The sequence below is a fragment of the Dromiciops gliroides genome, chromosome X (genome assembly GCF_019393635.1).
Source record: "Dromiciops gliroides isolate mDroGli1 chromosome X, mDroGli1.pri, whole genome shotgun sequence".
NCBI classification, from domain to species: domain Eukaryota; kingdom Metazoa; phylum Chordata; class Mammalia; order Microbiotheria; family Microbiotheriidae; genus Dromiciops; species Dromiciops gliroides.
In genome coordinates this window covers 13,655,382-13,671,025 of record NC_057867.1, presented here as the reverse complement: position 1 = coordinate 13,671,025, position 15,644 = coordinate 13,655,382, and the positions used below count along the sequence as shown (strand labels likewise).

The 15,644-nt window shown below is 39.7% G+C and overlaps 1 protein-coding gene across 4 annotated transcripts in view; it reads left to right on the top strand.

Annotated features, from left to right (window-relative positions):
• Positions 1-15,158, top strand: part of DIAPH2 (diaphanous related formin 2) — a 908,274-nt gene extending 893,116 nt beyond the window's left edge. For all 4 annotated transcript variants that reach the window (XM_043974079.1, XM_043974078.1, XM_043974081.1 and 1 more), the window contains one exon: positions 12,125-15,158. In XM_043974079.1, the coding sequence (XP_043830014.1) occupies positions 12,125-12,189 (65 nt within the window). In that variant the 3' untranslated portion in view covers positions 12,190-15,158. The remainder of the gene's footprint in view (positions 1-12,124) is intronic.
• The last annotated feature ends 486 nt before the right edge of the window (positions 15,159-15,644 follow it).

Genomic DNA, 15,644 nt, shown 5'->3' with positions numbered 1-15,644 from the left:
AAAATGATTTTCCTAAAGCACATGGCTGACCCTATTTCTTCCCTACTAAGTAAACTCTGCTGGCTCCCTTCTTCAGGGATTATTATTATTATTATTATTATTATTATTATTATTATGGTTGGCACATAAAGCCTTTTACCCCAATCTGCCTTTCCAAAGGCACAATACACATTACTCTTCTTTCCAGCCAAACATTTCCTCGCACACAAAACTATCTCCCATCAGCCTTTGCACTAGCTGTCCCCTAGGCCCTTCACCTTTACAGAATCATTCGTATCCTATGATACTACCTTATTCCAACCGAAGCCAACAGCTTAGACGCTGGGCATGTGGCAATCTCTACCTGAGACTCATTTTATAAATGTAGACATAACTTTATTCACCTTCCTTTCATAATTTAACTCTCATTCGTTGCCTTTCCTGGCTTCTCCATAAGGGGCCCAGGAAACCATCAAAGTCCCAGACAAAATTGAGCAAGTCGCCCATGATGGCGACTTTGTTTGGTTTTTTTTCCCCAAAGTTTTCTCATCACATATTCAGTTCCATTTAAATATTGCAGAGTGCTGAATTGCAACTGTTAGGCCAAGCATGAATAAAAAATGTGGATATTTTATGTAACCTAAAAATAGTCATTCTGGATAGGCTGCCTTTATTATGATGATATTGAAGATATTTTATTTTACATTGTACTTGTTACAATCAGGGGTTGTCACTGCTATTTTATAATAAGTGAGTTTGTTTTGAGTACATTAAAAATACAGCAGAAGATGATTGCGGTATATGCAAAGAGTTGTGGGCAAGGAAGAAAAAGTATGGTAGCCACTGAGTAGGAAAATGAAAGAATGACATAAGCTCAGAAGAAACTTCCTTTATGAAAAATAAGACTTTTTCTTCTTTCTTTTCCATCTTTGAATCCATTGCTTTTAGGGAGTATGCTAAGGGAGAAAAAGCCTGTCTGCCTGGCGCTCTTGAACTTCCATTATTGAAACTGCCAACTGCTACAATAGATGACGGGGAGAGAGAGAAGAAGAAGCAAAATCCCACTGTTCTTTAATAAAATATTGTAAGGGATAGCTAGCTAGAAAGCTTCCCCTTGGACTTGCAGGTGGCATTTTGTGATGGTAGCCTTGGGAAGGAATCACTATTGACTTCTGTCAGGCACCTTTGGAGAGGAGGCAAAGAAAAAGACTTCTCTCCTGACTCTCTGTGTGCTTTGTCAAATCAGGGACTTGAGGTTGAAGTGCGAAGTGAAGGCTGATGTCAGGAAATGCCTTGAAGCAGGAGCTGGTGCTGATCTCCTGGGACTGCCTTTAAAAAAAAGGAATCAGATTGGATTGTAAAATGATGGGAATTCAACTGGACATAAACACGTTTACTGCAGGCTCAGCAGCCCTTACATATCATTAGTGAAAGGAGGCAAGGGGCAAGGGGACCACTTTGATGTCAGTTTCATTCTTTTTAAGGACAAATGCATTCGCTGATGAGAAAGAAATCGGTGCTATAAAAGTTTCAAATTCATTATTGCATGTTTTGTAGCAAAGAAAGAGAACTATTTATGCATAACATAAAATTGGCAGTAATGAAATCCAGAAGGTACTTTTAAAGCCACCAATAAGGAGACCAGAGGTTAGAAGATTTGAGTTTGAAAAGAGTGGGTGGTTTAGGAGGTGGGTTGTTTTGGGTTTGTTTTGTTTAGCTAAATCTGATTTGCCCTTGACCCTGTTCTCTTAAGCATTTTGATTGATTACTTGAATGAAGCCATAGATGGCATACTTCTCCAATCTATCTAACACATAGGGAGGAGTCACAAACCTACTGAGCTCAGAACCATGAATTGAATCTAATCCAAGAGATTAATGAGTTCACAAAATCTGCCCAAGAATAGGGAAGGGGAAGTAGGTGAGTGTCCTTGTAAAAGATCTAGGAATGAACACAAGTTTGGGAGGAATCAACAATGTGATATGTCAGCCCAAAAAGTTACTGTGATCTTGGGCCGCACTAACAGGATCATGAGATTGACTTGTTCAAGGTTACCCAAAACAAGAAGCAGTCAAGTTCAAAGCCAAGTTTTCCACCTGAAGCAGATCCAGCTATATTTGGGTTGGAAGCACCACATTCTAAGAAATACATTGACAGGTTGAAAGCATGCTCAGAGAGGCCGGAAGTATGTATTGTCATGGGGGATGTATTGAATGGCTATTCAAGGAGAGCTAAAAAACCTGAAGGGGGGGGGTGAGGAGTGAGAGAAAAAGAGCTTGCCTTTTTTTTTGGCGGGACAATGAGGGTTAAGTGACTTTCCCAGGGTCACACAGCTAGTAACTGTCAAGTGTATGAGGCCGGATTTGAACTTAGGCCCTCCTGAACCCAGGGCCACCTGGCTGCCCTAAAGAGCTTTCTTCAAGAATGTGAAATGCCGTGTCATGTAAGAGACTTAGGTTTGACCTGCCCCCCCACCCCCAAATACCTAGAGGCACTTCTGTGAGGACTGGAGGTCTTCACATGAAGGCTGCAGGACAAGATGCAGTTTCAGATACAGGCAGCTACTAGATAGCCTTCAAGGTCCCTTCTAATTCTGTCTCTGAGTTTGATTGCAGTCCCTGGTCCTAGGCCATGCCCAAGTGCAGGTTGTTTGAACTGACATGCTCTGTCTAATTTATTAAGACAAAGAATTTGACCTTTACACCTGGATAGTTAAAGGGCTGGGCTGCTTCCATGTCTGCCCCTTCTTTGCCAATGGCTTTGTTCTACAAAGTGTTTTCTTTGCCTTTTTGTACATAAAATGAGAAAATATAAGAGAGGGCCAAGATTTAGCTCTGGGCCCCCTTTACTGTTTTGTTTTTTAAATGGGGCAATGAGAGTTAAGTGACTTGCACAGGGTCACACAGCTAGTAAGTGTCAAGTGTCTGAGGCCGCATTTGAACTCAGGTCCTCCTGAATCCAGGGCTGGTGCCCTGGATTCCACTGTGCCACCCGGTTTACTATTAAGGGAAGCTTTCTTGCTAAGTAACTAACAGTTACTTAACAGTAAGGAAGAATGTCAGTTTACCAACCAGGGACTAAGGAGTAATTGAAATAGGACGATCACTGCATCCTTGGAGTGGATTAAACAATCAACATTTAGTAAATGCCTACTGTATGCCCAGTGAGCTAGGCTCAAGGGGAATAAACAAGACGTGCCAAGTACTGTCAATCTTGGACTTGTCTCCTGCACTGTCATTTTTTTTTTAAGAAGAAGCACTTTTCATTGTCCCTTTTGGTTTCAAACAAATCAGAAATTCATGTCCTAAATGTTTCATTAGTCAGAATAATTAAGTTGATCAGGTCTGGGAGCAGTAGAAGCAAAATAATGGGGTCATTGAAGCATTTGTGCTCTAATGGGAACCTGAGTTCATTCAGATATTAAATCTAATAATTGTTATACATTTGTATACATAATCTCACAAAACAAACTCAGTAAAGTTTCAATATCATGGTCTAATGGGACTCGACTGTTTTTACAGGAAAACAGTGAGTGGTTTGGGGGGGGCGGGGCACAATTTTATTTTTGTTTTTGTAGCTCAATTTCATTCTCACTGTGTGCATACACAGTGATGTATACATACACAGGGATGTATATGTATACATATACATATAACAAATATCAAGAAAAAGTGGTACATTACCCTCTGGGGTAATGTAAGTGACAACTGCTTCATTCAGAGTTCTTTCCCCTCACATTAATTTTATTGCATCATTTGGATAAGTTGTTTTCCTGCTTCTTTCCCTTCATGTTCCTCAATTCTTATAATGCAGTAAAATTCCATTCCATTCATCTACCACAATTTATTCAGCTATTTCCCAACTGATGGCAACTTTTGATACAAAGAAAAATGCTTCCATAAATGTTTTTGGACCTATGAATCCTTGACCTCCTTTGGGTACACATGTAATAATAACATCACTGACTGGCTTTGTACTATTTTAGTGATGTTTTATGCATAGTTCTAAATTATTTTCCAGAATGGAAAACACAACTGCTAACCATAATTTCATTTTTTCTTGTCATCTTCACCAGTCTGACTGGAGTGAGGTGGTATGACAGAGTTGTTTTCATTTCAATTTCTCTTGTTATTAGTGATTTGGAGCATTTCCATATGGGAATTCATATCATGCATTTCTCCATTTGAAAGAATTGCCTATTATCTTATATATTGCCTATATCTTATATCTTTGATATGTAAATTTTTCAGAAAAAATTTTTTCAGAAAAAAATGCTGTGCATATTTGTTTCCAAATTAATTTCTGATCCTAACTGCATTTACTTTGCTTATGTAAGAAGCCTTTCATTTTTATGTAATCAAAATTGTTCATTTTGTCTTTTATTGTCATTTCAATACCTTGCCCTCCAATTTGGAAAGTTTATTGTGGTATATTAGTCTATGTCTAATTTTTGCCAATATACTTTGTGCCCTTGGGTTTACTATTGGGTTTAACAGATTGATTACTATTGAATTCAAATGCTTCTAGGTCTTATTTACCTAATCTTTTCTGTTTTCAACCTGTACCAGTTTGCCTAGATGACTTTAGAATACAGTTAGAGAGCCAGTACCACTAGGCCCCCTCCATTCCTTTTTAAAAAAATTTTTTTGGTTGGGCAATGAGGGTTAAGTAAAGTGTCTGAGGCTGGATCCTCCTGACTCCAGGGCTGGTGGTCTATCTACTGGGCCACCTAGCTGCCCCCCATTCCTTTTTTAATATTTCCCTAGAGACCCTTGACCTTTTTGTTCCTCCAAATGAATGAAGGACAAATAGCAATTGTTTCAGTAGACTAGACATGAAAATGAAACGATTGAAGAACATTCTTTCTAGACAGGAAAGCTTTACTGAATCTGGCAAAGAGAGAGAAGGAGGATAATTTTCACTTTTCTTGTCACTTATGACCACATTTGTGCTTCACAATCTGATATATATGATAGACATAAATATATATGTGTATACATATATGTGTTAAATTGCACTAAGAGCTAAGGGTTAAAAGGTTGATGTCCACTAGGCTAGAGACAGAAGGACTTGAGAAGAGATGATATTAAGGTGAAAGTGGGAGAGAGACAGTAAATGTTTCTAAGTCTAAAGATTTAGTATCTCATCATTTCTCTTCATTAAGAGCCATCTAAAGACACTTAACTTGGTAGAAAGTAAATTTGTCTTATGATCCCAAATGTAGTCTCCATTAAAGAAAGCAAATGTATTGTTCACCTAATGTGCAAAAACACAACCTTGGGATGATGCAAATTTAGAAATAAATTCTTGCAAACCTTAAGCTGTTTGCAAAAATAAGAAAAGAAGGGATTCTGACAAATTCCTTCTAAGATCCTTCTAAGATATGGTCTTGATACCCAGAGAGGGACAAAACAGAGAAAGAAAATATTAAATATTGGCAAAAAGGCTAAAATGTTTAAAGGATACTATTAGATAATACCAGGAATTCAGGATTGGTTCAATATATGGAACCACAGGATTATGTCAACAGATGATGAACAGACTTTTGATGAAATTCAATACCCATTTCTGTTGGGGGAAAAAGCAAGATGGCAAGATTTTTTCATTCATTCCAATTACTTATTCAAAATTATTTGGATCAAGAAATGGAAGGAAGGGGCAGCTAGGTGGCGCAGTGGATAGAGCACCAGCCCTGGATTCAGGAGGACCTGAGTTCAAATCTGGCCTCAGACACTTAACACTTACTAGCTGTGTGACTCTGGGCAAGTCACTTAACCCCAATTGCCTCACCAAAAAAAAAAAAAAAGAAAAAGAAATGGAAGGAAGTACCAGATCTGGAAGTATCATATCTCAAACTTTATTACAAAGTATTAATCATCAAAACCCTTTGGTATTAGTTGTAAACAAATAGAAAAGTTTATCAGTGGAACCAGTTAGGTACATAAGACCCAGCAAATGAACCTAGCAGCAAAGTGTCTGATAAACCTAAAATCCTCGACTGCTGGAGTAAGGGCTCACTATTTGATGTAAACTGGAAAGTGGCCCAGCAGAAATTAGATTTAGATCAAGATCTCACACCATATACTCAGATGAGCTCCAACTGGATACAATCCAATTGGACTTAGACCTAAAAGATCACATCATAAACAAATTAGCAGTGCAAGCAAAGAGAAATGTTTTGCAACAGAACAAATCAAGGGATAGAGCACAAAAGATATATTGGACAATTCTGTTTTCGTGGAATTTAAAAGTTTTTCACAAACAAAACTAATTTGAAGGAAGACCATTATCTGGGGAAATTTTTCTCTGATTTTCTCTGATTCCTCCAATAGCAGATCAAAGGAAAAATTTCAAGCGATCAAGAACCATATGAAAGGCACTGTTCCACTGATTATTGAAAAAATATATAAATTAAAACAACTCATGCAGACAACAAGTATCAGAGGAGCTACAAGAAAATGGGGACCTTAATGCACCTTGAATTGTGGAAAGGAATTTGGAACTATGGATCCCCTCTGACCCAATGATACCACCAGTAGGCTTTCTAGCCAAAGAGATAAAAGAAAGGAAAAAAGGACCCTTATGTAAAAAAATCTTTGTAGCAGTAAATTATGGTATATGAATATAATGGAATACTATTGTGCCATAAGAAATAACAAAAGGCGTGCTTACAGAGAAACTGTGAAGACTGAATGAATTGATGTACAGTGAAATGAGCAGAAGCAGAGGAATAATTTATATAGTAACAGCAACATTGTAAAAAGAGACTCTGATCATGGTAAAGTATGTTGTCTATTAATTGCCAGAAAGGTGATGAAGTCAAGGGGCAGAATGATATAAGATGTTTTAGGTAGGGCATGACTATGTGTCCATGACTTTCATGAAGCATAATTGTTACAAGGGTTTGGTCTTTTTCTTTTCTTTCCAATTTGGGGAGGAATCCATATGGTTGTTAAAAGAAGAGAAGGTCATTGAAACATTTTTCTTTAATGCACAGAAGAGAAGAGAGAAAAGGCTCAGGACAGCTTTGAATAGTTACATGTTGAATTTAGAATGTACCAGAAAGGGGGAAAAGGCTGTATGTAATGGATTAATGATTTCATGTACAATCCTTTTTCTTTCCTACTTTGTATGTCAGAATGCTCCTTTTATTTGATCTCTGTCAAGTTCAGAATTTTTCTTTAAATTAAACAATGACATTTTGTCAAAAGGCCAAACATGCTTTGTCATTGGGTCTAAAGATAACCAACAGCAGGCTTTTGATACTGTTGAAATACTAAATAATAGATTGTCTTCCTCTGTGAAGGCACAGTCTCTCTGAAGTCCACTTATCAATTATGTAAATGATAGTCATTGAAAATCTCCAGGGGTTAGGTCTGCATGTTTGGGAACTGTCTTGTTTATAGCATATTTTCTACATTTGGAGCTTAATATGGATTAAGTTTTAGTGCCCTAAAGCTATGTTATTGTGCCATGTGCTTTTGCTTTTATCACATATTCCAATCTCTCTAAAGTGACTATAATTGAGTTTGTTGGAGAACGTACCTCGATATTATTAGACTTTGAGATGAGCAAACCATAAGGGTTAGATAGCGAGCAGTTACTACTAAGAAAAAAGTGAAACAGAAAAGTGATGCACAGCATCACTTACAGCAGTGGTTTTAGGAAAGATCATTTCTTTTTTTCCCTAGCACAGCAGAGTTGCATGCTGATAACAAGCTACTGAATTAATAAATCCATTGTGACTATTGAGACTTCCTCTTAATAACCAAACTAAGAATGAACATGAAGATGAGAAGAGCAAAGACATTCATTGTACAGTTCTTTCTTCCACTCCCCAGTCCACACCAGACCCTGGGCAATTTCAACGTAGAATCAATTTTGCTATCACAATTTTCCATGTGAAAGCATGCGAGTTACCTTAGACCACGTTTCCAATTGGAAAGACATTTAGGGGTCTATTTTGTTATCATTACATGTGCTTAACTCCTATTACAGTTAATGGGAGTTGTATGTCTATAGTCACAGGCGTCTGTGAAGTCCTTTAATATTATTGCTTTCCATTACCATCCTCATTAAAATAACTTCCATCTCTTCCGCCAACCCAAGGCACTGCCATAATGCCAGTATTCATTTTTCCTTGGGTGGATTTCTTTGCACGTAATGAAGGATATCGATTACCCAGCATGACCTGTTTCTAGTTTAAAAGTGTAACTGTGTCATTGAGATGAGAATTGCACTGGAATTGTTTAATTTATCATTAGAGCTTCCTTCCCTATTCAGGGCACATTTCCCCAGTTCTGCTGAAATTGATTTGTCCTATATCTCATCCCCTCATTGTCTCTGAGATGACTTCTCTTCCTGCCCTTAGATGTGGGGATACTTCCAAATATAAGTTGTTTTGGCATCCCATTTCCTCCCATCATCTACCTATTTGTTTTACCTCCAGGAAGGAGATCTCATCTGACCATAACCTCCTAAATCCTTCCATAGGTCCCTGTGCCTCACTCCCCCTCAACTGACTCTTTGACCTTTTTGTCACTCCCCACTTGGATCTTACAGAAGTAAGGTGCACAAGCCTGCTGACAAAGTCCTCTACTGAATAGTCTTAAATGGGCCCTCACATGACAATCCTTTTTTCATTCCTACAATGGCTGTCCAAACCTCTTCTCCCTATCCCACTCAACTTTAAAGCCCCATACTTTACTGAGAAAATTGAGACCATCCATCTCACCTCCTTTGCTTCAATTTCTTACAAAGTGATGACAGATGTGAGTCTGTCTCTTCTGGCAGCTTGTTTCTCCCATCTCCTCAAATTATCCCTTTCACAGCTAAAAGCTACTCCTGGTTTACACTGGTCTACACTGTCTACATTTCCTTACCTCCTTAATCCCTTGCAATTTGGCTTCTGACCTAAGCTCCCAAAGTTTATCCATTATCTCTCCTTTTTTTTGGTGGGGCAATGGGGGTTAAGTGACTTGCCCAGGGTCACAGAGCTAGTAAGTGTCAAGTGTCTGAGGCCGGATTGGAACTCAGGTACTCCTGAATCCACTGCATCACTTGGTGAACTTGGCTTAGTTCCTATCCTTCTTGAGTTCTCTATCATATTTTATATGGTGACCTTCTCTGGATTTCTCTTGGTTCTCAGTAAGCTTCTGGTGGATTATCTCCATCTCCCCTAACCAAAGATGCCCCTCAAGGTTCTGTCTTGGGCCTTTCTCTCTTCATGCTCTCAGTAGAGGACTTATTCGCCTCCCTTAGGTTCAATTACATATGACTCTCTAATCTCTAACACATCCCAAAAATGTGTGTGTTAGATACTTCCACTTGGATATCCTGTGGGCAACTTAACCATCCAAAACAGAACCCCAACAAATAATAATATGCTTTAAGGTTTGCAAAGAGTTTTACAAATGTTATCAAATTTTATCCTCACAACAACCTTGGAACCTTTAACATATAAGGAAAATGAAGCAGACAGCTAGATGTTAAGAAGTGACTTGTTAGGGTCACAGCCTAAGTGACAAGTGTCTGCGGCCATATCTGAACTCAGGTTTTCCTGACTCCAGGCCTAGAGCTCTCCACCATGGCATCCCCAGATGCCTCTATAGTCACCCAGGTTCACAGCTTCATAGTCATCCTCAACCTTTAACCTCTGCCAGTTCTCTCCACTCACACAGCCACAATTATAATTAATGGCTTCCATCACAGATTGGTGGAAATCTCCCAATTGGTCTCCTGGCTTCTAATCCATCCTCCACATGTGATGTTTGGAATTTTAATCTATTGTAGCAGCTTCCAGGCTTGTCACACCCAGGCCAGATGGGTGCAAAATTGAGGCAGCATTTTTTCAAAGAAGGCTTCTGGCTTTTCCTTTGCAGGATTGAGAAAGACAACTGCCTAAAGGATCTTCCTCTAGAGCCCTCACTAGCTCAAAACTGTCCCTCATCTTGGCATTGCTGACATCCAGTCAAACAGGCCTACTTGCATTTCATCTACCCCCCTTAGTTTTGTTATAAAGAGCCTTTCCTTGTCCTCTCAGTTGGCAGAACCCTCTCTCATCCTCTTCAAAATAAATAGAGTGTGTGCTTCAGGAGGAAATGGAGGCAGATAGAAGTTAAGTAACTTGCCCAGGGTGACACAGCTAGTGAGTATCTGAAGCTGGATTTGAACTCAGGGGTCTTCCTGAGACCCAGAGTTCTGGCTGCCACAAATTTTCTCCCTGCTCTACTGTAGAAACACAGGTGATGTGATAAACACAGCATACCAGTATTATTCCCTTGGTGGATCTTGGACATGTTGGGCAATTGGACTATTGTCCAATTCCCCCAATTCTACTGTTAACTCAGACAACTTTGTAAATCCTTTTACCTTGTGATTTTCATGAGCATATCAGTTTTATGGTTGAAACTTCACGCCAAGATGGCTTTGGGCCTTGGATCCTTTTCCAGCTCTAGCATGTGCTATTTGTATTGTTCACCCTGGTCATGTAATTGATGAAAACTGATTATTCAGCTAATTTTCCTGTTGCCTGTCCCTACCTAGCATTGTAAAGTTGTAAGTTACATTGTAAAGTTACTTGGCCTTGGTCCCTTCTCCAAAAGAAAGTGAAGTTACTGCTATGTTTCCTTAAACAAGCTGCTTCCTGTTGCCCCACTGTAGGAGAGAGCTCCAGGAACTACCACCTTGGTATCCTTTTGACTCAGGTGGCCACCACTTTAGGATAGAACACTCTCATTGGAGGAAATGACTTGAAGTGGGAATGCTTCTATTATAATCTCATTTGCTCTAAGATGCCAAAAGGAATAGAAAAGCAAATCTTTATGCCAAACAGTGACATCTAAGTAAAAGATAATTTTATCCCTGAATACACGTATAGCTAATATAATATAATATAATATAATATAATATAATATAATATAATATAATATAATATAATATAATATAAATAATGCATGTCTTAATGGCGTCTTTAAAAGATTCAAATTATCCAAATTATCCAAAGCTGAGTAGCTTTGTAGAGAAAGTCCACTCACCCACCCACAATGGACCTTTCAAAGTCTCTAGAAGCCTGTCAATTCAGTGGATTCGAAAACAGCACTAATGAGGCCAAGGACAAGAGAACCAGTTAGTTGTACCCTGTTCAGGAACCCAAAACCAATTGGGAGGTGCCACCAGCCAACATTACTAAGGAACAAACATAATGCCCAGTGTTCTTCATTATCCAGCTCCCATTCTAGAGTGAAACAATTTCCAAAGTCTCGCTTCCAAAGAAGCATGACCTAATGTTTGAGCATTCACTTTGCATTATAACCCTGATCATACCATGCATTGATTTGCTGTGTAACCTTCATCACTAAAGCAGAGATAATAGGATAGAAGGAAATGGGCTTACCTCCTGGGGATGTTGTGTGAATTAGCAAATTAACAAGTGTAAAGTGTTAGCATTTATGGAAGTGCTGGTAGTAGTCATTATTTCTAGGGACCCAGGCTCATTCTAAGTATATTATGCTTTTGTCAGAAAGGGATTTTCACTCACATCAATTGCATTTAAGTTGAGGTGATAATCATCAAAATGCAGTTTCCTGTTTAAAGCAAAAACTATTTTCAGCAACTTTGAGTGCTCTGAAACTTTTGTTTTCCTGTGATCCTTGGAGGAGAGAGATATTCATTATTCATTGCCATAATGACTAGATAACACACTGAATTTGTTCGGGTCATTTAGTCAGGCAAATGTCAGGTCTGAGTGACACAGAGGTCAAGAGCAAAAAGCCCCAACTCGTTCCCGCTCAGCCCTCACTGGTGTGCCCTCTGGGACACCAGTAGAGACACCAATAGAGAGAATGAAAATATGTTGAATCAAAAGACTTTCCAACAAAAGGCCTTCACTCTAACATCTCTGCCAATGAATTTGCTGTCACCTCTCCTTTCAGAGAGGGATCTCTGACTTCTCTTACTCAGAAAATCATATTATTGCTGAGTGTAGAATAGTAGGGCTCGGCCTAGCGGCTGCAGTGCCCCTCTGAACCGTGTTACTTATTTACATGATCATTTGAAGTGATTTTTCCGAACTGTTTGAACCCTTTTGCTCTTCCGGAATAGCTGGGGTCTAGCGTTTACAGAGTTTGTGTTCTCTGTCTTACAGATAACCGACGGCCACCTTTAGAAAGGTCACGTTCCCGCCACAATGGAGCCATCGCATCCGCATGAGTCCCGAGGCCAAAGACTGGGGAGTGTGGCCAGGGAAGCCAAGCAGCATTTTGAGCAGAGTTCAGCATGGACTTGAGTGACAAAGAAGAAAGTGAATAAAATACAAACTCTGTGTCTGTAAATCTACTGCTAAATCCCAAAGCCCTGTGATTGTACTAATAGGAACACAATGACCAGAGTCAGCAATGAGGGGATTCAGTGTAAGGACTTGCATTGATTGTGTATTCTCAGGTGGTCTGCTGAGGAGGGACAGGTGAGGCAATGAAGAAACCTGCCACTGGTTGAACAACAACAGCAGCAGCAGCAGCAGCAGCAGCAATAGCGAGAAGCTGGTTCCAAACTGTAGTGATGAGGTCCCAGTGAAGAAGCAGCCCATGTCTGGTGATAGAATAACAAACACAACTGCCTCTTAATGAAGACTGAGAACACAGCTTAAGAGACGCCATCTTAGCACTTGCGGAACTCAAGTTAGTTAGATGCTGGTCCCCAGGGAAATCGAATGGATTCATGTGCTTTCGCTGAAATTAAACTTTTCATCAATCTAGAGTTTGTTACTGCTTAAAAATAGTGCCCGATTTTGATGGAATCAGCTAGAGAGGGTGTTTTCAACTTTATTTAAAGGGGTATTTTCTAATTGTGCACATATATGTATACTTTATACAGATTCTTTATACAGATATTTTTGAGAAAAAAGCACCTCACATTTTACTGTTTCTGCTAAGGATGATTCTAAAAATTCTATTATCTAGATTTCTGTCTTAAAGACAAAACCCCCTTGCTTGGGGGTTGCCTTCCTTCATGGGATATGGGGCACAATTGGAGGACCAGCTGTCCAAGGCAGCAGAAAATCCTTTCCTTCTGCTCCCTAGCATCCAAGGGCAGCAGCCTGTGCCAACAGCTACTCCTCTCCTGCACCCAAGGAACCTGGTTCCAGACTCCATTGCAGGCCCTGGTCCCTGAAAGAGGATGGCTTTATTGTTTATTCTGGCCACAAAAGTCTCCCAAGCTTATTGGCTTTTGGGGGGAGTCCTCTCTTGTGTTCTCCACATTAACAGTTACATTACTTAGAGTTGCTTAGTTCTCCCAAGGGCCTGGAGAAACAATTGACTGAACCTCGCTATGCTATCCTGAGCATTTCAGGATTTTCTTTTTTTGGAGGCAGGTTCTGGGTGCTGAATCTTACAGCTTATCCTTACTATAGTCTGCCTATGTTGGCATAGCCTGTTACCCTAGGCAAACACAGTAGCCTAAAAGGTCAATTGTGGAATTTCATCAGTAGTGTCCTTATCTGCCTTCCCTTGGCGGACATACTCTACCACTCAAATCAAAACCAATCCTCTCTCCTCAGATGTGGTCACTGCTCTCACAATCCCAAAGGAACAGCTCTCCAACTCAACTGTTTTAAGAGTTGTTGTTATTCTTAGTTTTCAGTCACAGACTGAAATAGAAACTCCTGTTGTAAAAAAATGCCTAAAGAAAATGGATCCTTATTTTCCCCCTCAGACACTAGACCTGCATGTTGGTTTAGGTTCCATTTGGGAAATGTGTGGCATGACATCTTGGGAATTTGGTTATAAAACTCATTCTTGTAAATTTATGTGGTTATTGTGTGAGAGTTTTTAAAGTGGAAGGACCTAGATGTTTGCTCATAAAGACAAGTGATTTCTAATAATGAAAAAATAAGGTCGAGAGTTGAAAAACTCTCTCATCGATTTGTAGAAGGGACAAGATGGAGGCTAACTTTCCCCTCCCCCCCTCAATTTTCCTTAGTAGGGGGAGGGATTTGGACACAGTCCAAGGTCTAGGAGGACCAGAGGAGGAAGCAGGAAGGCAGAAAAGAACAGCAGCATCTTGAGATGCCTATTTTTACAACTTTGTAAATTCTTTTACCTTGTGATTTTCATGAGCATATCAGTTTTATGGTTGATAATAGAGCATTATCTTAATTTATGTAAACATACAGTGCCTGTGTTGTAGACTTCACCAAGCCTTTCTGAAACTTCATGATGGCTTTGGGCCTTGGATAGCTTTTCCAACTCTAGCATGTGCTATTGTTCACCCTGGTCATGTAATTGAGCTTGTGAAGCTAGGAGGAGGACAGGGGTGACGTACGTATAGCAACTTTGTAAGACATGAACTTGCCTTATTTTCTAGTATTTTAAAAAATGAATTAAAGAACCATTATTGATAGATTCTATATTTGTATTCAGAGCAATCCCAAATGCCTTTTTCAAAAAAAAAAAACCCGACAGATCTTTTGGGGCCTTTTGTGAAATTCAAGCTAAATGATTTCCAGAGTATTGTTGTTTAACTCCACAGGCTCAGATCAGAAAATATCACAGAAGAAAAGGTACCTAGTGAAAATATATAAGCACTGAGCAGAGAATCTAATGATACTGAAATCTTTTATTTAATACTGCTAAGAGCGACAGGCCCATTTCTGCAGACTCTACTGTTTGCTAGTCACCACATATGAGTTGAACTTTTTCTAATTCATTCTTGGTACCACTCAAGCCAAACTGAGGTCATCACTTAAAAAAACCCATCATTCTCTGCACAGACTGAAATAGTAAGTTTGCATGCTTTGATGTTGAATGCGTGCTCTTGGCTGTGCCAAAGTCTGCCTAGTACTTGTATGTCATCCAGTTGAAAACCCAGTGATTTTCCCTACTGTATTTAACGAATACCCCTATGCCTCCTTCTGTGGGCCACAGTAGAACCACCAACTACCTCTGCAATTGAGGGGTTCTTTGCAAGCTTCCTTTCAAGAGTGGAAAGCCACCAGGCCAGGCTAGGCAGAGCTGCCCAGCCACGGTTTCAACGATAGTGGATACCATGTGGGCAGATGCTTTCATTTCAGCTAAGAATAAAAACTGTGTCCAGTCGGTGCCATGAATAGCTTGGGGGGGGGGAAACAACCTTCATGTGATAATCCACACTTACTCTTCAATAAAATCAACTATGATACACACTGACTCCTGTGTACAACCATGCATGTGCCGCTCCTTGTCATGTAAACTCCATCATTGGAATTCACTTAAAAGGACAAAATAAAGTAGCTATAAATCTTTGTTCAGTACAAGATACTCACGAGTTTCAATGAAAGGGCTTTGTTTAAAGTTTTGGGCAATGATTCTTCACAACTGGAGAAGGGTATGAGGAAAAGCCACCAGTAGAACTGGGGATGGCTCTAAGCACTGACCGAGTGCATGCTGCCTAGGCCTTGTCCTCATGTTGTAGAGGAAAAAAGTAGAAAATCTGAACAGGCCTGATGGCCCAAGATAGTCTCCTTTGACTAGTGAAGGCTCCGTGTTTGGAGACGACTTGATTTGGAAGGACTCCTATTTTTTCCTTACATTACAGGAGGACACTGATGGATTGCACAATTCTAGGCCGTGTCACATGGTCTCCTGACCACATGGTCAGCACTTCTTTAAAACAACATGAATGGACTT